Genomic DNA, 25,698 nt, shown 5'->3' with positions numbered 1-25,698 from the left:
TCTATGTTTAATTTTCATGTGTTTGAGTATTTTGTACTGTATGCTTTGTTATTGAGAACTATCCTGATTCCACTATGGTCAGATAGAACACAGGGGATTATGTCGATCCTCTTGTATTTGCTTAAATTCCATGTATGAATTAGGTTATGATCTATTTTGGAAAAAGTTCCATGAGCTGCTGAGATGAATGTGTATTGAGTTGTTGTTGGGTAGATAGCTTGGTATATGTCAGTTAATTCAGCTTGATATATGGCATCACTTTATTTGGAAATGTCTTTGCCAGTTCTTTAGTTGGTAGATAGACTTGTACTTTGGTGAGAGTGGACTATTAAAATCTCCTAATATTATTATATTTGGATCTATTTTTTCCTATAAGTCTAAGAGTATTTGCTTAACATATTTGGATGCACCAGTGTTTGGGGAGTATAGGTTGACAATGGTGATATCCTCTTCTTGAATTGTTCCCTGTATTAATATATAGTGACCTTCTCTATCTTTTCATAATGATTTTAATGTAAAGTTTGTTTTATCAGATATCAGGATGGTGACTCCTGCTTTCTTACTGGGAGCATTTGCATGGTAGATCTTCCTCCATCCTTTCACTTAGAGTTTGCTTTTTCTTTGGCTTTGAGGTGGTGTCTTGAAGATAGAAAATAGATGGATTTTGTTTTCTGATCCAATCTGCAATTCTTTTTCTTTTGTTTGGTGAGTTGAGTCCATTAATGTTTATGATTATTATAGAGAGGTGTATTGTGCTGCTTGTCATTTTCCTACTTTCCTAAGTTTTTCTTCTTTTTCTTTCCTCCTGTGTTTACTAAGTTGGTCTCCTAGCGATATCTATCTGGTATGGATCCCTGATCTTGACTGTTTGCTTCAAATTTCAATACCCCTCTTAATATTCTTTGTAATGCTGGCTTATTGTTTATGAGTTCATTTAGTTTTTCTTTACTATTAAAAATTTTAGTTTATCCATCAAATGTGAATGCTAGCTTTGCTGGATATACCAGTCTGGGCTTGCAGTTATTGATTCTCAGGGTTCAGATGGTACTTTCCCAGCATTCAGTGTCTGTGTGGAGAGATCTGCAGTGATTCTCATTTTTTCCCATTGTAATATAGCTCCTTCTTTGCTTTTGCTGCATGCAAGATTGTTTCTTTATTGCTAAAATCTAGCATTTTTACTATAATGTGCCTAGCAGTGTTCCTCCTGGAATGTGCTTGTTAGGTGTGCTGTAAGCCTCTGTTAACATTTGTAAGATTTTCTCTTTTAAGACTGGGGAAATTTTCAGTGATGATCTTATTGAGTAAGTGTTACATTCCTTTATTCTGGTATTCCTCCCCTTCATCCACCCTGATTATACAAAGGTTAAATTTCTTGGCACTGTCTGCTTGTTTTGGGACATCCCTTTGGCAAATTTTGAGTGTCTTTTCCATAAATGTGACCTTTTTTCCAGTGCCTTCATTTTGTCTTCAGTATTTGTTATTCTATTTTCCATTTTGTTTACTCTATTAACTGTGGCTTCCATTGCGGTTTGAATGGAGGAAATAGAATTTTGTGTGAAGTTGAGCCATTTATAATTTCTGTGTTGTTTCTCAGAGTATTAATCTCAACCTTTAGCAAGGTGTGTACTACATCTATTTTTGAGTACAGTTCTTGTTTGAAGCCCTGGATTGCTTTTGCTATTTCATACCTTTGTTCTTTAAATTTCTCATCTATTTCTCTCTTTAATACTTGAGTCATTGCCTCTATCATCTATCGAATGTAGTGTTTGTTCTTCCATTTCTTTTTTGCTTCCACTGGCGTTTTCCCCTCGGTGGTTGCTGGCCTTTGGGTCTGGTTTGCTGTCTTGACCATTGATGAATCTTGTAATTTTTCACTGTGATTTTCTCATGGATTCAGGGATTATTGAAGACCAATTCCAGACTCACTGTTTTGGTGAGTGGGTGGCTACCTTTGCTAGGTTCTGGATTTGTTCCTGTATCAATTGATGTAGCTTGCTCTCGGCACTGGGCTGGTTGAGAGTGCTTTACCTGGCCTCAGTTCTGTTGTGGGGAGAGGCCTTTCCAGCTGCTGGTCTGACCCATGTAGGGCTTATTCTGGTGGACAGACACACTGCCCTCTGCTGGGGTGCTCAGCTCCTCACCAGTCAGGAACAAGTAATTAAGACAGCTTGGGCTCCCACCTGGGACACAGGTAGGGCTCGTTTTGGTCAGCAGACACACTCCACCCTCTGCTTCAGTGAGCAATCAAATCTTGACCAGTAAGGGACAAGCGGTTAAAATAGCTCGGGTTCCTACCTGGGACACAGGTAGTGCTCCTTCAACTGCCTACTGGAGATCCCAGGCAGTTCTTGCCTTCAGTCAAGGACCAGCAGCCTAGAGTGCTTGCTTTTTCTCCCAGGGGCACTCTTGGTCAAATCTGGTGGGCTGGGTGTGCTTGCTAGTTGCTGGTGTGCTTGCACAGTCCCCAGCTTCTGTAGACCTGTATCCCAGTTGGTGGGGGGGGGGTCCAAGTCAAGTTTTGGGGGTTATCACCAGCACTGTTCTCCCATGGCAAGGGGTAGGGGGGTATCCCCTGTGAGGAACTCACTTGTCCTGGTGCTGGTTGGGGGCTATCCAGCGGTACTGTGGCATATCGAAATTTTATGTGTGCTGTAGGAGACTGGTCATCACCATGTTCCACATTTTTTGAGATGCTTGTGGGATGTGCTGGGTAGTAGTGCAGGCTTGGTCTGTGTTTTAGTCTCTGCCACTGTTCTTGCTGTCCGGGTCAGAGTCATGCAGATGTTTTTTTCACTGTTCTTCTACAGATCGGACTGCTGTGGTTCTGGGATTCCCTACTGCCTTGGCCCCGGGCTGGAGCAGAGAGACACTTTGCATAGGGTCTTGGGTTCCCTGGCTGCTGCTGTTGGGGCCAAGTCGCTTTGCGGGTCTCGGGTCCCCTCCAGCCTCTGCCCAGGTTCAGGCCACTTCCAAGGGCCGGGCCAGAGGTGCACATCTTGTGTCTGGGGTCTGCTGCTTCAGCCTCTGCCACTCCTGTTCGGGCCACTTCCGTGAGCCAGGGCAGAGGTGCGCATCATGGGTCTTCATGCTGATTCTGAGCTCTGAGTTTTCTGTTTGCATTCTCTGGGTTGGTGCTGGCTCTTGGGAGTCTTCTCGGTGGTCTTGGGACCCCTGTGGCTCTGTGATCCCTGGTGAGCCCTGGGCCGGGCCACTTGGGCAGCTCGGTGTAGAGCCCTGCTGCCAGCAAGGGGTAGGGGAAGGGTCTTCCCCTTTGTGTCGTTTCTGAAGTTTTTTTTCTTTTTCTTTTTTTCATTTCCTCTATTTCTCTGAGTATTTGCCTTTTTGTTGCTGTCAGTCTCTTGGAGAAACGGAGCATTGGAGAGCTGTGGTGTTTCCCTACTTTTGCGTCCCCATCTTGGCCCCTCCAGTACTACACACCTTGATCAATGTCACCACTTTCAGCATACCTACCCATCCCTCCCAACCTACCTCTTCTTTCACTTTTCTTACTTTTTTGTTAGTCATGGAGCCTGAACTCTGGGCCTGGGCACTGTCCCTCAGCTCTTCAGCTCAAGGCTAGTGCTCTACCACTTGAGCCACAGTTCCCCACTTCTGCCTTTTTCTGCTTAAGTGGTACTGTGGAATCAAACCCAGGGCCTCTTGCATGCAAGGCAAGCACTGTACCACTGAGCCATCTTCCCAGCCCTACTTTTCTTACTTTTATAGGGTATATATTGAATTCTTGACTGTATTCTTCCTTTCTCCTCTTCATTGTTCTACACCTTATACTCTTGTTTCACTTCATATCATATAAATGTTTTTCCTTTTCTCTCTGAATTTTATGAGTGGAAAAATTAAGGTTCAGAAACATGAAATGACTTGTCTAGGCTGTAAGATGCAGAGATGGGGGCCTGACCCTAAACTTCTTAGGTCCAAGGTTATGATTTGTTTTGGTGTCTGTACTGAGGTTTGAACTTAGGGCTTGGGTGGTCTCCATGAGTTTTTTTGCTCACGGTTGGTGCTCTACCACTTGAACCACAGCTCAACTTTTGACTCTTTTGGTGGTTAGTTGGAGATAAGAGTTTCATGGACTTTCCTGCCCAGGCTGTCTTCCACTTGCAATCCTTATATCTCAGCCTCAAGTACCTAGGATTACAGGCATGAGCTACCAGTGCCTGGCAATATTATGACTGTTTATTGCACATTTTTATTTCTTTTTTTTAATTGTGAAAATACCATACAGAGGGGTTGCAATTACATGGCACATTTTTATTTCTTCAGCCTTTTTAGTCACTTTCCCCTTTCTATATTTCTTTTTTTTTGGGGGGGGTCCGGTCATGAGGCCTGAACTCTGGGCCTGGGTGCTGACCCTCAGCTCTTCAGCTCAAGGCTAGCGCTCTACCACTTTGAGCCACAGTGCCACTTCTGGCTTTTTTCTTTTTGCTTATATGGTGCTGAGGAATTGAACCCAGGGCCCCATTCATGCAAGGCAAGCACTTTACCACTGAGCCACCTTCCCAGCCCTCCCCTTTCTATATTTCTAACAGAAACTCACTTTTGGGAGTTCAAAATTTTACAAGACCCTCTTCTTTCCATTTGATCTCATGTTAGTCCTGGCTTTTCAAAAGGCAAGCGTGTGTAGTTCTGTAGAGAGGTTTAGGATTTCCCTTCAGGGATTGATGAGTAAAGAGAGTTACATGCTATCTGTTTTCATGTCTTTGCATATTTATTCACCCATGGTGCTATGTGATTGGAGAGACAAGGGTTCTGGTCTTGCCTTCCAAAGGTTCACAGGGAACCTAGCATGCACCCAATCTCAGCTCAGTGTGATTTGTGTTTTAGTAGGGATGAGAATGAATTTCAGGAAGAATATGAGTAAAGGAGCCTTTCTTTCTGTTTATGATATTGAGATTCTAATGGAGGGCCCAGCACATACTAGGGCCCAATAACACATAAGATTCCGAGCACTTCACAGCTATTTTCCTCTTGTCTTGAGAGAAATGACTTCATCTGGTGGGGTACTCCTGGGCTTGGAGGAAGGATACTTGTAAGGCCTTGCTCAGTCACCGGGCCATCAATTCTCCACTGGGATGACTCATGCTATCAGTGGCATTTGTATCTGCTTAAAAGTATTAGGAGCAGACTTGCTCCTGCATTAATGGGTGTTGCTGGCCATTGTCCACATTTTCTTGTTTGGACTCATTAAGTTTTAATAATCTACACTTTGGTTTTCATTTCTCTGCCTTTCCTGGAGCCTAAGTCTACATTGTTCCACACTGATAATTAATGGCTGAGGGAGAAAGAAGGCTTAAAGTTGAGCAGTGAGCATGGATAAGTACCTTAGAAAGAAGTCAGTCTTAAAAACTAAAGGAATCTACAGGAGGGAGCAGTGTCCCCCTACTCTATGCTCTCTGGTTGGGTGGAGATAAATATAAGGAATAGCAAAATAAAGTTGCTTGGGGTAGATAGGACCCACAGGACCCAGGAAATCTTTAGATGCTCAGATTCTTTTTTTTTTTTTTTTTGCCAGTCCACAGGCTTGAACTCAAGGCCTAGGCACTGTTCCTGAGCTTCTTTTGCTCACAGTTAGCACTCTACCACTTGAGTCACAGAGCCACTTCTGGCTTTATCTGTTTATGTGATACTGAGGAATTCAACCCAGGGTTTCCTGCATGCTAGGAAAGCACTCTAACACTAAGCTGCATTCCCAACCTTCAGATTCTTTGGTTGTTATCATTTCATAGACAGATAGGATTGGGGAGAGGGACCAAATTTGTAGTGAAGATCAGGTTGAAGACAAAAGTTACAAAAGAAATGAATCCAGGAGCTGGTGGCTCACACCTATAATCCTAGCTATTCAGGAGGCTGAGATCTGAGAATTGCAGTATGGCAAGCCAGAGCAAAAAAGTTTATGAGACTCTTTTTTCCAATTAAGCCGGAAAAGGGAGATATGGATTAAGTGCCAGCCTTGAGCAAAAATGCTAAGGGATAGCATCTGAGCATTGGGTTCTAGTGCCAGTAATATATATATATATATATATATATATATATATATATATATATATATATATATATATATATACACATACATATATATATATATACACACACACATGAAAGATAGAATAGAAGGTGTGGTACAAATTGTTTCAACTTCAGAAAGTGACTGCCTCTTATCTATAATCCTAGTTGCTCAGGAGATTGAGATTTGAGGATTGTAGTTTGATTCCAGGACAGGCAAGAAAGTCCACAAAAGACTTTCAGCAATTAACTACCAAATAGCTGGACGTAGAGCTGTGGGTCAAGTGATAGAGCTCTAGCCTTGGGCAAAAACCTAAAGGACAGTGTCCAGGCCCTGGGTTCGAGCCCCAGTACTGGCACCAAGACAAAGAGAGAAAGGAGGAGAGAGAGATATAAAGGAAGTACACTTTGGAAATACAGTTTGGTAGAAAGAGTAAACCATAGGTTCAAGAGGCTTCCAGATGTTTTATTCTGCTTTGCCTCTTTTTAGCTACTGGACTTTGGACTTCTCTCTCCAACTCATTTTTAAGATTCTAGAGGGGGCTTAGTGGTAGAGTGCTTGCCTAGCATGCATAAAGTCCTGGGTTCGATTCTTTAGTACCACATAAACAGAAAAGTTTGTAAATGGTGCTGTGGCTCAAGTGCTAGAGTGATAGCCTTGAGTAAAAGAAGCTCAGGGATAGTGTCCAGGCTCTGAGTTCAAGCTCCCCGACTGTCAAAAAAGACCCCAGAGGGACTCTCAGATTCTGTAAGTCTGAGGATAAAAGTCCTTATAATAATAACCTTAAAACTTGTGGGGATATCATGGTTGTATATTGTGTAGAACACAGCTGGAGATCTTAAGGAACAAAAGCTTTTTTCATTGTCTCTTTCTTGTGCTAGTCCTGGGGCTTGAACTCAGGACCTGGCCATCGTACCTGAGTTTTTATGCTCAAGGCTATGTTTCACCACTTGAACCATAGCTCCACATCCAGCTTTGTAGTGGTTAATTGGAGATGAAGGTCTCAGGACTTTCTTGTGTAGGCTGGTTTCAAACCATGGCCCTCATATCTCAACCTTCTGAGTAGCTAGGATTACAGGCATGAGCCACTAGCTCATGTTTCATTAGCCCTGTTTCTTTAGCCTTCTGACAGACTGCATGAACTACATTTTTTATCTACTCAGTAAATATTATTTGTCAGCTATATGCAAAGCAATTTACTTTATTATCTGGGAAGGATACAGATTAAATCCCACCTGGGTCTTGCTTCCAAGTTGAGAGAGAGGATAGAGAGAGGACAGACACATACAGAGAGAGAGAGAGAAAGAGAAAAAGACAAAGTACAGGATTCCAAGTACAAAACAACCAGTGCCTTAAGAACTAGGGACAGGAACTTGAAGTATTTTAGGTCCTAAGAGACATAGCACTTAAGCTGATGCAAATTTGGGCATGTGGGAAATGGATAAAGAGCATCTCGGAAAGAGATGATTAACTGTAAGACATGTACATGGAACAATAAATAATACTGTTTGTCTGGACTGTAGGATATAGAAAGAATGGTAACAAGTTTTAGATCCTAAAAGACAGCTGAAGCCAAATGGAAGAGAGTGGTTGAATGCCAGGTTAAATATTTTTGGGTGCACTTGGCAGGCAACAAGGAGCCATGGAACCTAAATTTGTTCCAGAGAGAGGCAGAGAGATAACACTGAAAGAATCAGAGAGAGAGAGAGAGAGAGAGAGAGGCAGAAACACAGAGAGAGACACAGAGAGACAGAGAAAGATACACAGAGGAAGAGAGATTAGACAGAGAGACACATGGAGAGACAGAGACACGGGAAGAATAAAAGAAATACATACAGAGAGAGAGATGGGGCTTACAGTACTTCCAGAGCAGCATTTAAGAGCAACAGAGAGAGGAGAGGTAGAGCTCTACAAACTTGGATCATAGACTGAAAAGCAGTCCAACCCCATATTGTACTGGTAAAGAAATGATCTTCTCACAGTTATGCAAGTTAGTTTTAGTACCAACACTAGACTCCAGGTTCTTGACTCCCAGTTATATGACTTCTCCCTGCCTGCCTTACCAGTTTGTCATTGTGGCTTAACTGTGACTGAGACAAATTATAGAGGCAAGAAAGGACAACAATGGGGTCTTTTAGCCAAGAAAACTCTTTGCTGCTACTTCAAAGCTTGACTTGTAATGAATCATAAAGTTGGAGCTATAAATAAAAGGACTGGATAGATACAAAATTAATGATGTTTGTTTTATAAGGCCCTAGGTTGATGTCCATTTTGAAGTGGCTATAATTTAGGAATAAATAAGGTTCAGATTGGGGATGCCATCTGGTTCACTCATCAAGTGAAGTGACAGCCTTGTTATGGACATGACTTCAGGTAGAAATGTTTTCAGACTCTGACACTGTGTCCTATTTCTCTTAACTGACTCCATATCCAGTGACCAGTAGAAATGGGGACAGCAGCATTAGCTGCTGTGAACTGGTGCCCATTAAATATGCATGTGGGTGGGTCCTGGTGGCTCACACCTGTAGGTATCCCAGCTACTCAGGAGACTGAGATCTGAGGATTATGGTTCAAAGTCAGCCCAGGCATGAACAGCCATGAGACTTTATCTTCAATAAACTACCAAAAAGCCAAAAGTGGAGCTGTGGCTCAAGTGGTAGAGCACTAGCCTTGAGTGCAAAGAAGCTCAGGGACAGTGTCCAGGTCCTGAGTTAAAGCTCTAGGACCCACACGTGTGCACGTGCGCATGTGCACACATGCGCGCACACATACAAATACTCATGTGTAGGTCCCACATCAATCAATTAATATAGGATCTCTGATCATTTCATAACTTTAAAGCTCTTCACATGTTTCTAATGTGTAAGCAGGGTTGAACCACTGGGCCTCTAGAAAGTTGGGACTACATGAGTTTTGGAAGTCAAATTGTGGAACAACAAAGTCCTAGTCCAAGTAAATAAACACCAGGAAGTAGGTACTTGCAAGGGATTGGAAGCAGAGCCAAGGGGAGAGGTATAGTCTTAAAAAAAGTAAGAGAAGGGGTGGGCCATAAAGGATAGAATGATCAAGTTGTATTCATAAACTGCTTTGTCATTTGGCACCTCCTTTATGCACCTACTTAAAGATAATAAAAATAAAAAAATGAAACGATAAAGATAATAAAAATTAAAAAAATCAAACGAAGTTGGATCTATTGTTGAACAACTCAGGTTACTTTTCTCATTTTGGAGTCTTTAACTGTACAAAGGAGATAATTTTTTATTGCATAGGTGTTGTACAAAGGGATTATTATTAAATAAGTATTATATAAGTAAGGTAATGAGTACATTTCTTTTTGAACAGTGTTCCCCCTCCCTCATTTTCTCCCACTCCTACCTGCACTCCCCTCACTACCCAAGTTGTAAAACTCAGTTCCAACATAGTGTCTAGTGAGTATAACTCTGTTGCATTGGTTCACCCTTTGTTTCACTGTTTCTGTGATTTTCCTTCCCTTCTGCAAATCAGATAGACTTATGTACAAGACAAAGGTTACAGAAATACAAAAAACAGTGACAATGGGGCATAAACTGAGGGGCGGGGTGGGGGGAGAAGAAAGAAATAACTGCAAATAGTACATTATTAAAAAAAACTCTTATTTCTATTTCTTGGAGTTCACTTTGATAAGCTTCATTATATGGTCATATACATTTAGCTATGAAGCTATTGTGATCCTCTGCTAAGACTATCATAGATGTAGTCTAATTATTCCAAATGAGGGAAACCATGCAGCCTGTGTTTCTTTGGGTCTGGCTTGCTTTGCTTAGTATAATTTTTTCCACGGCTTTTCATTTCCTTACAAATGGGGCAATGTCATTCTTTCTGATGTAAACAGAATTCCATTGTGTATACACGCCACATTTTCTCAATCCATTCATCTACTGAGAGGCATCTGGGTTGGTTCCATATCTTAGCTATGGTAAATAATGCTGCGATAAACATAGTTGTACTGGTAGCTTTAGTGTGGCCTTGTTTGTTGTGGTCATTTGGGTAAATGCCCAGAAGTGGGATTGCTGGATCCTAGGGGAGCTCTATGTGGAGTCTTTTGAGGAACCTCCATACTGCTTTCCAGAGTGGTTGAACAAGTTTACACTCGAGCCAACAGTGTATTAGTGTTCCAAAGGGGATAATTATTTCTTTAGAATTGTAGCCAATTTTTAAAATTTATTTTTCATTATCCTTAAGTAGTTGTCCAAAGAGGTTTAACTCAACATGTCAGTTTGTAGTACAATGTATCGATTTTATTTTACTTAAGTGGTTGTTCAAAGTTATTTCCATTCAACATGTCCATTTGTGAGTATATTGCATCTTGATCAATATTACCCCTTCAATCATTATCCCCAACTCTCCCAACCCTGCCAGTTTTCTCAAGTTACCTACTTCTATTTTCACATATGTATATTCACCTACCCTTCCTCTATCCATTCACCAATGATTGTGTATATGTGTATACACATATGTGTGTGTTCATATTGAGACAATACCTGAGTACTATCCCTGAGCTTTTGTACTCAAGGCTAGCACTCTACCACTTGAGCCACAGCTCCACTTCCAACTTTTTAGTGGTCAGTAGGAGATAAGAGTCTCACAGATTTTCCTGCTTGGTCTGTCTTAGCACTGTGATGGTCAGGTTCCAGCTTCCTGAGTAGGATTACAAGTGTAAGCCACAGCATTCTGCTTGCCAGTGTTAAATAAGAAAAATATGCATACAACACCATAGTATTTAGAAGAGAGGAAGAATTCTATAAAGGGTAATTAATATTTCTGGTACTATTATCATTATTAACCTTACCTTCATAATTTTAGATTACTAGTAACAACAATCCAGCAGCCATTGGGGGAAACAATGGTTGTAGGTAGCAAGCTATAATCTTCACTGTCACTCTGTAGTCTATATGGTTGTGGGTGAGCTGGTCCACGTTTCTTTTTTTTCATATTTTCTTTTCTTTCTTTTCTTTTTTAAGCAGTAATGGGGCTTGAACTCAGGGCCTGGGTACTATCCCCAAGCTTTTGTGCTCAGGGATAACATTCTACCATGTGAGCCACAACTCTGCTTCTGGCATTTTGGGTGGTTAACTGGAGATAAGAGTCTCATGGACTTTCCTGCTTGGGTTGGCTTTGAACAGTGATCCTTAGATCTTAGTCTACTGAGTAGCTAGGATTACAGGCATGAGCTACTAGTGCCCATCCACTGGTCCATTTCTGAACCTTAGTTTCTTGTGCATAAAATGGGGATGATGTGACCTAATCAATTCTTTCTTTGCAAGCTTATTGTGACTATTTAATAGCTATCATTTGGGAGAGTGCTTTGAATAATGTAAGTTTGTTAGGAAAAAAATGTATTATCATTTTGGTCATTTAGTTCTGATGTGATTCTACATGCCCAACCTGGTGCTAAGGGGCATAAGATACAGGCTGAATGAGGAGAGAGTGAATAATGAATGTAATAGTTGTTTATTCCTTCATGATACATCAATCACTCTGTATTTTCATTATATTTTTTCATATGTTTCACCAGAATTGTGTATGTAGATTATTTAAAACAAAGCACAATATCTCAAGTACTTACAAGCATTTACCAGGATGGAAATTCTTTATGCCTGCTAGTGTGCTTAGAGGGGCTAGATTTGAGCAGGGCCTTCAGGGATGGTTATAATGCAGGAGACATGCAATGAAGACACATAAGTAGAAGAGTCTGTTGCTTATTTAACCCTAGTGGATGCTAATCACTGTGAACATACCTTCCAATTTATACCTTTTGACTACTTTGTGAGGCGAGGAGGGGGTTTGTTATATTTGTTTCCCATATACCAAAATGACGGTCAGAGGTGAAGGCACTGTTGAGGGTCCTACAGCTTCAAAGTAGCAGAACAAGACCTCACAAGAACAATTTCAGACTCTCAGTACTTTGTAAAGCAGCACAGTGTAAGAGTCCAGGGCTTGGGGCTGGGAAGGTGGCTCAGTGGTAGAGTGCTTGCCTTGCATGCATGAGGCCCTGGGTTCGATTCCTCAGCACCACATAAGCAAAAAAGAAAAAAGCCAGAAGTGGTGCTGTGGCTCAAGGGTAGAACGCTAGCCTTGAGCTGAAGAGCTGAGGGACAGCGCCCAGGCCCAGAGTTCAGGCCCCATGACCAGACCCCCCCCCCCAAAAAAAAAAAAAGAGTCCAGAGCTTGCTTTGGTGGGGCAGTGAGGAGAGCAATTTGATAGCAGGGTTTGTTCATGAGACAAGAATTTGGAACCAGGTCATGGAGGCCCTGAATTCATAAGGAGTTTGAACTTTATCTTCTGCATTTTAGAGCTGCTAGGGAAGTCTTGAATGAGAGGAAAAAGTGTAAACATAAAGTGAATCTTGTAATAATGGTATGTGGATTTAATTTAATATGGTTTTATGTTTATCTTAAACATTTTGTAGAAAAAATTGAATAAAGATCTACACTGACATCCTTGCCTGGTTATATATGTATATCTTTCAATATTATTTTCACAGGCCATGAGCACTTTTCATGGACTTAATTTTTGTTTAATATTATTTCCTATCAATAGTTTCTTTTTACTATGTCTGTTTCTGTATAACATGTGTTGTTTAAGCCACATTGGTAGTTCATGCCTTTAATCCTAGCTATTCAGGAGGCTGAGATCTGAGGAACATAGTTCCAAAGCCAGCCTCGTCAAGAAAGTCCATGAGACTCTTATCTGCAGCTAACCACCCAAAATGTCAAAAGTAGAACTCTGGCTCAAGTGGTAGAGCACTAGCCTTGACCAGAAACATTTAGGGACAGTACCAGGCCCTGAGTTCAGGCCCTAGGACCACCACCAAAAAAGTGTACATGTACATATATGGGTGTATCTGTATCTGTGTCTGTGTGTATGTTGGTTAAATGCTGGTAAGAATTTGTTTGCTTAGCTTTTGTGTTTGGGTCAGCCTTTTTGCTGTTACTATGCATGCTTATACCAGTAGATTTTTCTTGTTTTTTTTTCCTCCCTTTTGCATTAATTGCTTTGGGCCTGTCCCTCAAAGTGGAATTGCTGGGCAAGCAAGTATAACTATTTCATATGAATGATTTTTGTATTTCATCCAAATTGTTCTGGAATGATTGAGATGAGTATCTAGATAGAATAAACCCAGTTCACAATGCCACCAGAAATTTGTGAGTGTACCTACCTTGCCATAATTCTGCCAGAACCATTTTGTTAAAAAAGACAAAAAAAGTTATTTATTTTGTCTGGCTAATCTGCAGAGATGTGAGGTCGGAAGGTGAGTTAGGAGATTGTAACAATACTCAAGCCCCAAGTAAAAAGGACCTGGATTTTTTTTATGCTGGTCCTGGGGCTTGAACTCAGAGCCTGAGTGCTTTCTCTGCGCGCGCGCGCGCGCACACACACACACACACACACGGTTATTTGTAAAAATAATGTACAAAGGAGTTATAGTTAAGTCAGATGAAGAGTACATTTGTTTTTGAACTATGTCTCTCCTTCCCTCCCCCCTCTCAGTTTTTCCCTTGTGCCCACACCCACAAGTTTTATAGTTAATTTTCAACATAATATCTAGTGAGTACCACTGCTGCATTTGTTCACACTTTCTGTGCCCCCCTGCCCTTACCATTCACCGAAAAGATAAACTTATAAACAATACAAATGATACAGAAAACAAAAACAGCAACAAGAGCAAAATTCTCTTTCCATTTCTTGAAGCTCATTTTGATAAATATTATATATACATAGTTATTGAGCCTTTATTATCCTCTCCTATCTTGCTCAAGGCTGACACTCTACCACTTGAGTTCCAGCTCCACTTCAGGTTTTTTGAGATAAAGAGTCTCATGGGGTTCTCATTCTAGGCTGGCTCTGAACCTTGATTCTCAGATCTCAGCCTCCTGAGTAGCTAGGATTATAGCTGTGAGCCACTGGCATATAGCTAGGACTTGGATTTTTTTTAATTTCTTCTTCTCTCCTCCTCCTCCTCCTCTTCCTCCTCCTTTTCCTCTTTTTCCCTTCTCTTCCTCTTCCTCTTCTTCCTCCTCCTCCTCTTTTTCCTCCCCCCTCCTTCTCCTTGTTAAGATGGGTTTCAATTTACCACATCAATTTATGATTATAATGCATCTTGATCAGTGGTACTCCTTCCATCATTCTCCTCTATTTCTTCCAACCTCGCGTAGCCCCCAAAGTTACCTGGCTCCATTTTCACATATATACATTGAATACCATCAACCATTTACTAAGTACTTGCTATGTATCTGACACTATAGAAAACATTAGTACAGAATTTTCTTTTCTCTTATTGTTTCATTTTTCTACCAGTACTGGGATTTGAACTCAAAGCCCTGTGCTCCTGCTTGGTTTTTTTCCCACTCAAGGCTGGTGCTTGACCTATTATAACACTCTCACTATCTCTGTTAAATATGTTACTCTTGATTATCTAGCTGAAGAAATTGATAATTAGGAAATCATATGACAAACCCAAGGTGCATATAGTTAGAGAGCTGAGGTTCAAACATAGGCTTTCTAGAGTAACAGTTTCCAGAAGAGTTACAACAGAGAGACAAAGCTGTGCTCAAGAAGAAATGGGGACCAAGGGACCAAGATTACCTCAGTAATATTACCTGCTCATGTGTGGTGTTGTTTGATTAATTATTCAAGTTCTTTGTATTGTTTTCTCTCCTAGGAGAGGCAGAGATTTTCAGCAAAGTACGGCCTCCAGGAGAAAAGCCAACCATCATTCGTCCCCCCATAAGACCCCCAGACCCTCCCTGTCGTGCAGCTACTCCCCAAAAGCCAGAACCAAAGCCAGATACTGTGGCTGGCAATGCAGGGGATATCCCATCATCCGTGTAAGTAGGCAGCTTTTTACCTTCATCTAACACTTGTGTTAGGCTCCTAAAGATGTTTTACAGATTGCCATGTACAGCCCTTAAGTATGTACACTGCGCATTCACATTCACTACATCATTCACTTTAGAGTCTAGAGGAACATTACCAGCCAATTATGTTTGGGGTATTCTGCTCAAATTTTATGCCTAAGAAATTTCCTTAAAGATGAAAACTTTAAACCTACTTCAAGTTGTGCTAGGGGAGACCCATTTTTCTTAGTTGCCCTGATCTCAGTAAGGTGATCAAAATCACTTGCTAATTTTAGACTACTTGCCTTTGGAAATATTCTTTTTTTATTATTGTGAAAATACTGTACAGAAGGGTTACAATTACATGGGCAAGATAATGAGTACATTTCCTATCAAGCATTGTAGCCTCCTCCTTTGTTTCCCCTTCCCATTCCATTCTCCCCCTGCCCCCCACCCAATCCCCCCCCCCCCCGCCCCAAAGTTGTAAAGTTTGTTTTTGACATAACGACTTATACATCTCATTGTTGCAATGGGTCCACCTGTATCCCTATTTATATTGTTACGGGTTTAAAAAACTATCTAATGGATATAGTTTTTTCATTGTGCTTGTGCTCAAGATATTTTTCCTTTCTTGTAAGAAAAAATAAACTGTTTTGCACACACACGTGTATGTGGGGGGGAATGTGTATGTGTGTATGTCCTGAGGCTTGAACTCAAGGCTTGGGTGCTGATGGTGAACTTTTTGCTCAAGGCTAGCACTGTACCATTTGAGCCACACTTATACTTATGGCTTTTTGCTGGCTAATTAGAGATAAGTTTCATGAACTTTCTTACCTTGGCTAGCTTTGAGCCCTAATTCTCCAGATCTTAGCCTCCTAAGTAGCTAGGATTACAGATGTGTGCTACTGGTGCCTGGCTGAGAAAATGAATTTTGTGAGCATAATATAATAAAATGTCTCTTGTTTGCTATAATTATAACATCACGGAAAGAAGAAAAACAAGGACTCTACAGCTTCAACTAATTAGCAAAGTGTATTTACAAAATCCAAAAATGACACTTTGAGCCAAAGACTGGTTTTACTTAAACATCAGACTTAGAACTTTCTGGACCAATAGAGACCAAAGGGTATCATCTATGGCTTTGGGAGTACTTCCATGGGATCACATTTTGATATTTAAGATTGTCTCAAGACTTAGCTCCTTTTGCCAGCAAATGCAAGACCTGGCATTGGTAGTTCATCTGATGAAGTCTCGTGTCCTTTCTATTTTGGCCTTCGGTTCTCACATGTATTCCAGAGCAACTCATGGGACCTGCTTGGCTTATATTTGCAGGGTGGCTTCCAGGACCAGATTCTTTGAAACAGCTTCCAGGAAAACAGGAAGGTAAGAGACACAGGCAACAGAAGAGAAGCTAAGATCTCAATGTCCTGAGTAGCTAGAATTACAGATGTGAGCTACCAGTGTTCAGTTTCAAGTCACTGATTTTTAATAACTTTATCATAAATATGCCTTTTGCTATTACACATTTCTTGTCTTTTTTCTCTCTAGCTTCCCCTGATCTCTGTGTGGGTGTGGTTGACATTTTATCTCCTGTCTCTTTCTGTGTGAGAGTGTGTGTGTGTGTGTGTTTGTTCATGTGCATCTGCTTGTAAGTATATGCCAGCACTGGGCTTGATTTAGGGCCTCTCAATGACACTTGCGTTTTTCACCCATGGATGCCACTCTACTCATACCTTAAGCTGAGTTCTTTTGGTTGTTAATTGGAGATGAGTCACTTAGATTTCTCTTTCTGAGCTAGCTTTGAACTGCAGTCCTCAGACCTCAGCCTCCTGTATAGCTATGATTGTAGGATTGAACCATCAACACTTGACTTGTGTCTTTAACTTTGTCTCTGTCAACTTTGTCACCTCTGTCTCTTTCTGTGGCTGTAATTCTCTTCCTTCTCTGTCTCTCATGTAACTCTTCCTGTCCATTTATATTTTCTTGTTATAATTTTCCTCATTTAGATCCGATTATATTCTAAAAGGGCAGCTGACAAGGACATGTAGAATATAATAATTTACCATTAAGTTTCAGAGTAAGTATGGATCCCATTTCAAAGGTAAACAGTGGATTTAGGCAATGGTTGTCAAACTGGCTGTACATCTAAATCTCCTAGAAATGTTGCACAAAAACATAAAGATTCCATCTGGGTGCAGGTAGCTCACGCCTGTAATCTTAGCTACTCAGGAGGCTGAGATCTGAGGATTACGGTTCAAAGCCAGCCCGGGCAGGAAAGTCTGTGAAACTCTTATCTCCAATAAACCACCAGGAAACCGGAAGTGGCGCTGTAGCTCAAATGGTAGAGCTCTCGCCTTGAGCTGAAGAGCTGAGGGACAGTGCCCAGGCCCAGAGTTCAAGCCCCACAACCGTCAAAAAAAAAAAAAAAGCACACATAAAGATTCCTGGCTTCTATTCTAGACTCACTCTGAAACAGAATATCTAACAGTAGGGCTCTTCCTCTCTTCTTCCTTTCATCTCTCCCATTCTTCTTCCACTTGTATTTCAAACTTTTTAAATGCTAGTACAGGGTTTCTAAGGTCTAGGCACTTGGGAATCTTTAGACTAGAAAACCTGGAGAAATGATTGCTTAGCCTTTGGAGTTTCTTTTGTGTGTTTGTTCCACATTGCTAATCAGGGAGTGAAATTGTGCTTTCTAACAAGTTAGAAGAGCAAACTCTTCTTGGTGGCCAGATAAAAGCAGAGCAATGTGCAATAGTCAGCAGTGGAACTAGGATAGGTTTGATATCCCCACCTCCCATACTGGTAACTGACTCACCAAGACTTGATTCTGTTTAGCAGGTCACCTTAGTGCAGCTTGGAGTGAACTATAAGAAACCCTAAGTTCAGCCAAACTCCCAAACATTCATTTACTATTTGCTCTATCATAAAAGACAGATGAAAATGAGGTCATGTTCCAGTTTTCTCTCACCAATACCATGAAGACAAAAATTTGAGGGACTGAGGCCACATGTCAGTGGAAGAGTGTTTGCCTAGCATGCATGAGGCCTAGATTCCATCCTTATCACTACCCTCCCCCCCAAAAAAGTTTTTTTTTTTTGTTTTTTTTTGTTCGAGTCTAGCACTCTACCTCTTGAGCCACAGCTCCACTTGCAGCTTTTTCTGTTTATGTGGTACTGAGGAATGGAACCCAGGGCTTCATTCATGCTAGGCAAGCAATCCACCACTAAGACACATTCCTAGCCCCCAAGAACTTTTTTGTAAGTGTATTTTGTTTGTCTTTTCTTTTTTTAATACTGGTGATTGAACTCAGGATATTGTACTTGCTGGCAAGTGCTGTGTCACTGAGCTACATTCCAGCCCAAAAAGTTTTGCTAAGTGCCTCACACCTATAATCTTTATACTTAGGGGCTGATTTTTGGAGGATCATGGTTCCAAACCAACTCAGGCAGAATAGTTCTAGAGATTTCCCCTCCCAAATAATCATCAAAAGGCTGTGCTTGAAGCATGGCTAAAGTGGTAGAATACCAGCTGAACAAATGAACTGACCAAGTATGAGACTGTGAGTTCAAACCCTGTTTTGGACCCCTCCCCCCAAAAAAGTTTATATCTAAAAACTTAAATGGATTTACCTAACAAGCATGAGACCCTGAGTTCAATCCTTAGAACTGCAAAAAAATGAACTTAACCAAATGTTTACCCTAAGAATAAAAAAAGTAATGAAAAAGTAGGGAGAAGAGGAATCACATGTGGACATGTCTAATGTTCTTAACAAGGTACCCATCTACAAGCCAAACTACTTCCTAGTGGTACCTACCATCCAAGAATAAGCCACTTGAGAAATGTATAACCAAGGAAATTGAATGAAAGCAAACTGGAATGAACAGGATGAGCTGGGCATGTCTAAAGGGTAAAGCATTTTAGAGGAGGTCATATATGAGCTAGGGCTTGAACGATAAGGAGAAATGTACATAAATTGTGTGGAATTTATCTGTAACTTTGGACAGGGTATCAATGCCAGAAGAAAATATATAAGAGGCTTGAACAGTGAGGTATCAGTGGGTCACACCTGTATTCCTAGTTATTCAGCAGGTTGGGATCCGAGGATCACAGTTGGAAGCCAGCCAATGCAGGAAAACTTGTGAAACTCCAATAAAAAATTAACCACCAAAATGCAAGAAGCAGACTTGTGGCTCCTGTGGTATATCACTGGTCCTGAGTGAAAAAGCTAGGCGACAGCTCTTAGACCCTGAGTTCAAGCCCTAGTATTGACACAAAAGCAAATTAAAGAATAAAAGGCATGAGCAAAACGCAATAGAATCTTTAGATCAGACAGACTGCCAATAAAGAAGGTATTGGCATTGGCAAACTGGTGTTGAGTGTGGAGATTTTTTAACACTGCCACTAGGTAAAGTTTGTTGTACACTGCCTAAGGAGACAGACCAATCACAGTCAAAGGGGGTTGTGACCAAAGCAGACACTTCAGGTTGGAGTACCATTCTATCTGTCTGACATCCAGGCTTCTAGAACTAAGGTTAAGCTCACTTTTTATCCCCAGATTCCATCTTGGCTAGAGTATAAATAAGATCAGAGGAGATACAAGTGTCCTCTAATATATCATGACTTGGGTACCCACAGGTTCCTCTACTCTGCATCCATACAGGAAAAGCATCCCTTCTATCTTGATTCTATCTTATACCCACCACATACTGATTTGTCACTCAGCCAGTTCCATGTGTGGTCATTGTTGCCAATCTCTTCTCCCATGTCTAATAAAATTCTTGAGCTGTTTAACCAGTGTTCTGTCCCCCTTGGTTCCATTTTCATACTTGACTGTAGCCTGACATTTGAAGGACATCTCTTCTTTCTTCTTTTGCCTTCTCTGACAATTAAAAAACTCAGCAGGAATGACATCTCATTGAGAATGAAGGGGAGGACATTTCAGAAGGCTAAGTAGTGAATTGCAATAGAGGATCAGAAATGATTAGCATTCTACTTTGGCTCAAATGAGAGAGTGTAAAGAGGGTAGCTGAGCTGAAGGTAAAACTAGTATAATGGATTGGACCCCATCACAAATGTTTTGTATAAAAAGCTAAGATGTTTGTTCTTTATAGTCCATGGAGAGGTTAGGGAAGATATTTAAACAAATTGATGCCTATTCAGAACTGAAAGAAGATCACTCTGGTTGTAGTAATGAAGATACATGGGAATAAGGACTGGAAGCAGACATAGAAGGAGACATCCATTCTCTCAGGGGTTGATGGAAATCTCAGTCTATAGCATTGCCCAAGGGAATGAAATCCAAGGGACAGATCTGAGAGAAGTTCAATATGAACCCATTGACTTTTTAAACTTTCTGTAACCTTTTCAAACATGGAACAACACAATGCAGTAGGAAAAGAAAACCAAACTTTGGTGATTAAGTACATGGTACAATAATTAATCATAGAAAAGGCAAGCTTTTTTCTGTGTTTATTTTATTCAGTGATTTTGAATAAAAGTGGATAATCCTGGTAGAAATATCGTGATTACAATTTAGGCCAGTAATTGGGGTGAGGCCCACACAGATTTCAGGGTGAAGCTGTTGAATACAGCCAGGGTCACTCCAGAGGGAGAGCACTGATATATACTGCAATATGAATAATATTACTGTGTGGGATGTTCCCCAATATTTGGTGGTAATTGAAACCACAGAAGGGAATAAGATCACTTAGCTAATAGGCATAAACAATTTCAAGAGAGCAACAATTCCTTTTTTTTCCTTTTTAAAAGAGTTTTATTATTATCTTTAAGTAGTTGTTCAAAGGAGTTGCCATTTGACAAAATAGTTTATGAACACGATGTATCTTGATCAATGCTGCCCCCTTTCATCATTCTCCCCCAGTATTCTAATCCCATTCCTTTCTCTTAATTTTCTTAATTTTGTAAGATATACATGATTTTTTTTGCCAGTCCTGGGGCTTAAACTCAAGGCCTGAGCTTCTTTTGCTCAAGGCTAGCACTCTATCACCTGAGTCCCAGTGTCACTTCCAGATTTTTCTGTTTATGTGGTACTGAGGAATCAAACCCAGCGCTTCATGCATGCTAGACAAGCACTCTACCACTAAGCCACCTTCCTAGCCCATACATGAATTTTATGACTGAATTCTCTCTCCTTTCTTTCATCTATTACCTCCTCTTGATACCTCCTCCTGCCTTTTGAGTACTGATTTTAAGGTGTTTATTTTGTTGAACTTTGAGTTAGCCTTTCTAAGGAATTAGACTGAATTCTCCCTAGAATATATCATAGTTAATACAATTGTATTGCTTACTACCTAATAGTGTTTACTTATACACTTACAAATGAATTCTAGCTTTCATATATGAGAAAAAATATATTCACACTTCAGTTTCAAGCAAAACAGAAGACAGAGGACCAGTGTTGTATGAGATACTCTGATCATACTACCAGAGGATTTATTCTTGTCACAACACAGGACTAATTTAGGGTTGATCTAAGCACATCAATATGGTACACACACTGGTTTGGTCAACAAGGCAAAGGAAGATTCATCTTTTGCAAACACAGTACTTCTGGTGCCTTCTCATCCTTCTCACTATTAGAGAATAGTGAAAATATAGTCTTTGACTTGGGCCAAGTTCTCTGGAATCTCGTGGCCTCCAATAGCTTGGCATTCAAGGGATTGCCCTGGCACCTGAAAGATGGCTTCATGTCTAAGAGATTGGTTTGCCAAATCTGCCACAAAAATAGCCCAACTTATAAGAAAAGAGCCAGGGGCTTAAAAACATCTGGACAGAATCACTTACCCAATTTTCCTTTTTCTTTTTTGCCAGTATCAGGGTTTAAACTCAGGGTTTCTTGCTTGCTTGCTCAGCTGGCACTCTACTACTTGAGTCATGCCACTAGCCTGGCTTTTTCTGCCAATTATTTTGGAGTCTTTCAGATTTTTCTGTACAAACTGGCTTCAAATCATGATCCTCCAGATTCTAGTCCCCTTAATAGCATTACAGGTTTAAGTAATCACCCACACCACATCTTTTTATTATTATTATTATTGTGAAAATACTGTACAGAGGGGTTACAATTACATGGGCAAGATAATGAGTACATTTCTTATCAAGCATTGTAGCCTCCTCCTTTGTTTACCCTTCCCATCCCTTCCCATCTTCCCCTCCCCACCCCCCCTGCCAAAGTTGTAAAGTTCGTTTTTCCACATAATGACTTGTACATCTCATTGTTGCAATGGGTCCACCTGTATCTCTATTTAAACTATTTGCTTTTGCCCTTCCCCTCCACAAATTATACCAAGTGAAAGCAGGGGTTATACCGTGGGGGAGGGACATACAAAGCAACAAAGAAATCATTTTATAAATATGTTAGAAACAATCACATGAAAGAAAAAAAACATTTGAATACTTATCTTGGGGTTCATTTCACGTAATATCAACTTATCTGACCTTTTCTATTTGTCTCAGACATATACTAATTATTGCAAATAAGGGAAACCATGGGACCTATGTTTCTTTGTGCCTGGCTTACTTCATTTAATATAATTTTTTCCAAGTCTTTCCATTTCCTAACAAATGGGGCAATGTCATTCTTTCTGATGGAGGCATAGAATTCCATTGTGTATGTATATCACATTTTCTTGATCCATTCATCTAAAAAGATTCCACATAGAGCTCCCCTATGACCCAGCAATCCCATTTTTGGGCATTACCCAAATGATCACAAACAAGAACACACTAATGCTACCAGTACAACTATGTTTATTGCAGCATTATTTACCATAGCTAAGATATGGAACCAGACCACATCTTTCAAATAATGCTTTGCATTTCCATAGAATACTTCTCCATCTCAGCTGGGCGCCGCCTGTAATCCTAACTACTATGGAGGCTGAGATCTGAGGGTCATGGTTCAGAGCCAGCTCAGGCAGGAAAGTCCGTGAGACTCCTATCTCCAATAAACCACTAGAAAACCAGAAGCAGTGCTGTGGCTGAAGCGGTAGAGTGCTCACCTTGAGCTGAAGAGCTGAGGGACAGCACCCAAGCCCAGAGTTCAAGCCCCACGACCCACCAAAAAAAAAAAAAAAGAATACTTCTCCATCTCTCTGAATTGCTTATCCTAGTCCTGATTTATAAAGTTATCTTGAAAGATCTTTTTTCTTTTGCCCACAGTTCTCAAGGCAGACTTCCTGGAGATGAGAGTTGATGCCACAGGTATGTAGTCTACACCCCCTGATGACAGAACCTTGATCCAGTAAACCTTATTTATAAAATCTGGGTTTTTAAAGACTGGAATATTACTTAGTCCTAGAGGATGGAAAGTTATTTTGTCTCAGTTTGTTATCCTAAAATTATATGACCTTTAGCCTTAATGTCTTTTAATTCTGAGAGTTTGTGTGAATTTCTGATCTGTTTCTTGTTTTCTTCCCCCTCTCCCACCAAACTATAGTGTAATTTTGTGGATTACCTTTTAATTAACTTCATTAATAATTCTAGACTGATATTTTAGACAACTGCATTTCCTTTTTTCAAAGTTTCAGTTCCTCAGTTTCTAAGAAGTTAGAGTCATTTAACTGGTGTCCTTTGTGTCTTGAAGGAAACCAATAACTGTCCTTTTGGTATTATAACAGGTAGCATGAGGCTGCCTTTATCTGTAGAGGGACTTGGTTCCTTTAGCCTAAGACACTCTTTTGGTCATTCACACCTAAATGCTCATCCTTAATCCCTTAAAATTTTTTAGTACTAGGACTTTCATATTCATGATCCTATTTTTGCCACGTCACATACCAGGTGGAGGAGAATATGGGTTTTTTGTTTGTTTGTGGGGTTTTTTTTTTTTGGTACTAGAACTTAAGGCATAACACTCTTGCTTGGTTGTTTGTCTTTCTTTCTTTCTTTTTTTCTCAATCTGCTTCTCTACTACTTGAGCCATACCTCCACTTCCAGATTTTTGCTAGCTAACTGGAGATAAGAGTCTCATTGGCTTTTCTGCCAGGACTGGCTTTGAACCCTCAGATCTGAGCTTCCTGAGTAACTAGAATTATAGGTATGAGACATGTGTGTTTTAATTCAACATATAAAGGTACTGACATTTAGAGGGAATGAGTATCTTGTTAAGGTTACAGGAAACTCAGATCAGGAAAATGCCTTTCTGTGCCTTGGAGTTTAGATGGCTTGACTATCAGATTTCTGGCATGACATGAACCACAATGCACATAAATGAAATCTAACATATCTGGAACTTGGCTTGCCATGTGCTCCTAAGCTTTCCTTTTCTTTCTGTCACTGCCAACTCAGAGGTCCTTGGGTAGATAGCTTTTTTCTCCTTATCAGCCCCATACAGGTGAAGTCCTAATAGGAGGAATTTGGGAGATGTTGTAGGGCCGTAAATAAGCATTGACCTTGTTGCAGGGGAGGGAGGAGCAGGGCGGTATAAACTCTGAAGTTCTGGTATCAAACTTCTTTCCCCATTGTCTTTTTTGGTTATTAGAGTTGAGGCTGGTGGGAGGTACAAAGTCTCTAGCTCTGATTATAGCACCACCTTAGGCTCTGTTTCATGGGATCTGAAATAAGAGGGCCTTTTCTCAGAAGATTAGCTACCAATTGTAGGCTTAGCAGCCTACAAAGAGAGACTCCACTGCTGAGTGACTGTTAAGTGCTTAACCAGTCCTAAACTAATTCACTACCTTTTCTTTTCCCTTTCAGGTGTTAAAAAGCCTTGGAGGGATCCTTTCCAAGATTCTAAAAGGGTCTACTTCTAATCCTTGTGTGCTGAGTCTTTTGTGCGGAACAGCAGCTCTTTCCTGGCCCAGGCTCTGGAAGAAGTAAAATAAGGGGCACATGTCCTTGACACATGTTTATTTCCCCTTGGTATTTTGTCTCCACCTCCTCATAAGGTGTTTCTTGAGTTCTTGCAATACTGTGAATGGACTCCCTGAAGCCCCAGATTCTGCGGAAACCAAGCTACCCGCTTGACCTGAGTTAAAGAGAGGAGCCTGGATTTCACCTCTTTTCCTCAATTCCTGCTTCTTCAAAAACCATCAAACTCTGAAAGATCTGAGGCTGAAGATGGATCTTCAGAGTATTACCCTGATCTAAAGGCCATTGGAGTGGTGGGGGCATTGCTTACCTTGGTTGGAGGAGATGTTGCTGGAGAATCTTAACATGTTTCTTACTGAGGATGTGGACACTGGTACCAGGTTAGCTCCCTGGTGCTGCTGTGTGTTACCTGCTCCTATGGGGCCAGTGTGGGTGGTCCCCTCACAGTACCCTCCCTTCCTGCAGCCCCATGTGCCTTCCTGCACTTGCTTAATAAGCCTGCCAGGGCAAATCTGCCAAGCATGTTTTGCATGTCAAACAAAGCCTAGGTTCCTTATTATTTTTCCTCCTGTTTTTACTTGACAATTTTCCTTTCTAAGCAATCAAGGCAAAACAAAACAAAATTGGTGGAGTGGGGAGGCTGTGTTTATCCTGTAGGATTTTCACTCTTGTGAAGATAAAAAAAATAAGACAGATTAAGCCCAGCAGTTGCTTCAGCTTTGCCTCCAGATGCTATGTTCTTTTTTTGGCTATTGGTACTGGGGCCTGGGCATTATCCCTTAGCTTTTTGGCTCTAGGTTGGTGTTCTACCACTTGAGTCACAGCTCCATTTCTGGCTTTTTGGTGGTAATTTGAGATAAGAGACTCAAGGACTTTCCTGCTTGATCTAACTTTGAACCCTGATCCTCAGATCTCTGCCTCCTGAGTAGGATTACAGGCATGAGGTCACTGATACCTGGCTAATTATACAC

The 25,698-nt window shown here is 40.8% G+C and overlaps 1 protein-coding gene across 1 annotated transcript in view; it reads left to right on the top strand.

The window, feature by feature from the left end:
- Positions 1-25,426, top strand: part of Ophn1 (oligophrenin 1) — a 303,705-nt gene extending 278,279 nt beyond the window's left edge. Inside the window, exons 21-24 of the mRNA XM_013031646.1 lie at positions 14,725-14,890; positions 16,232-16,282; positions 23,081-23,122; positions 24,614-25,426. Coding sequence (XP_012887100.1) covers positions 14,725-14,890; positions 16,232-16,282; positions 23,081-23,114 — 251 coding nt within the window. The 3' untranslated portion in view covers positions 23,115-23,122; positions 24,614-25,426. The remainder of the gene's footprint in view (positions 1-14,724; positions 14,891-16,231; positions 16,283-23,080; positions 23,123-24,613) is intronic.
- Positions 25,427-25,698: the final 272 nt, after the last annotated feature.

Source organism: Dipodomys ordii, unplaced genomic scaffold (assembly GCF_000151885.1).
Source record: "Dipodomys ordii isolate 6190 unplaced genomic scaffold, Dord_2.0 Scaffold142, whole genome shotgun sequence".
Classification (NCBI taxonomy): Eukaryota; Metazoa; Chordata; class Mammalia; order Rodentia; family Heteromyidae; genus Dipodomys; species Dipodomys ordii.
This window is presented reverse-complemented; position numbering and strand designations above follow the sequence as displayed.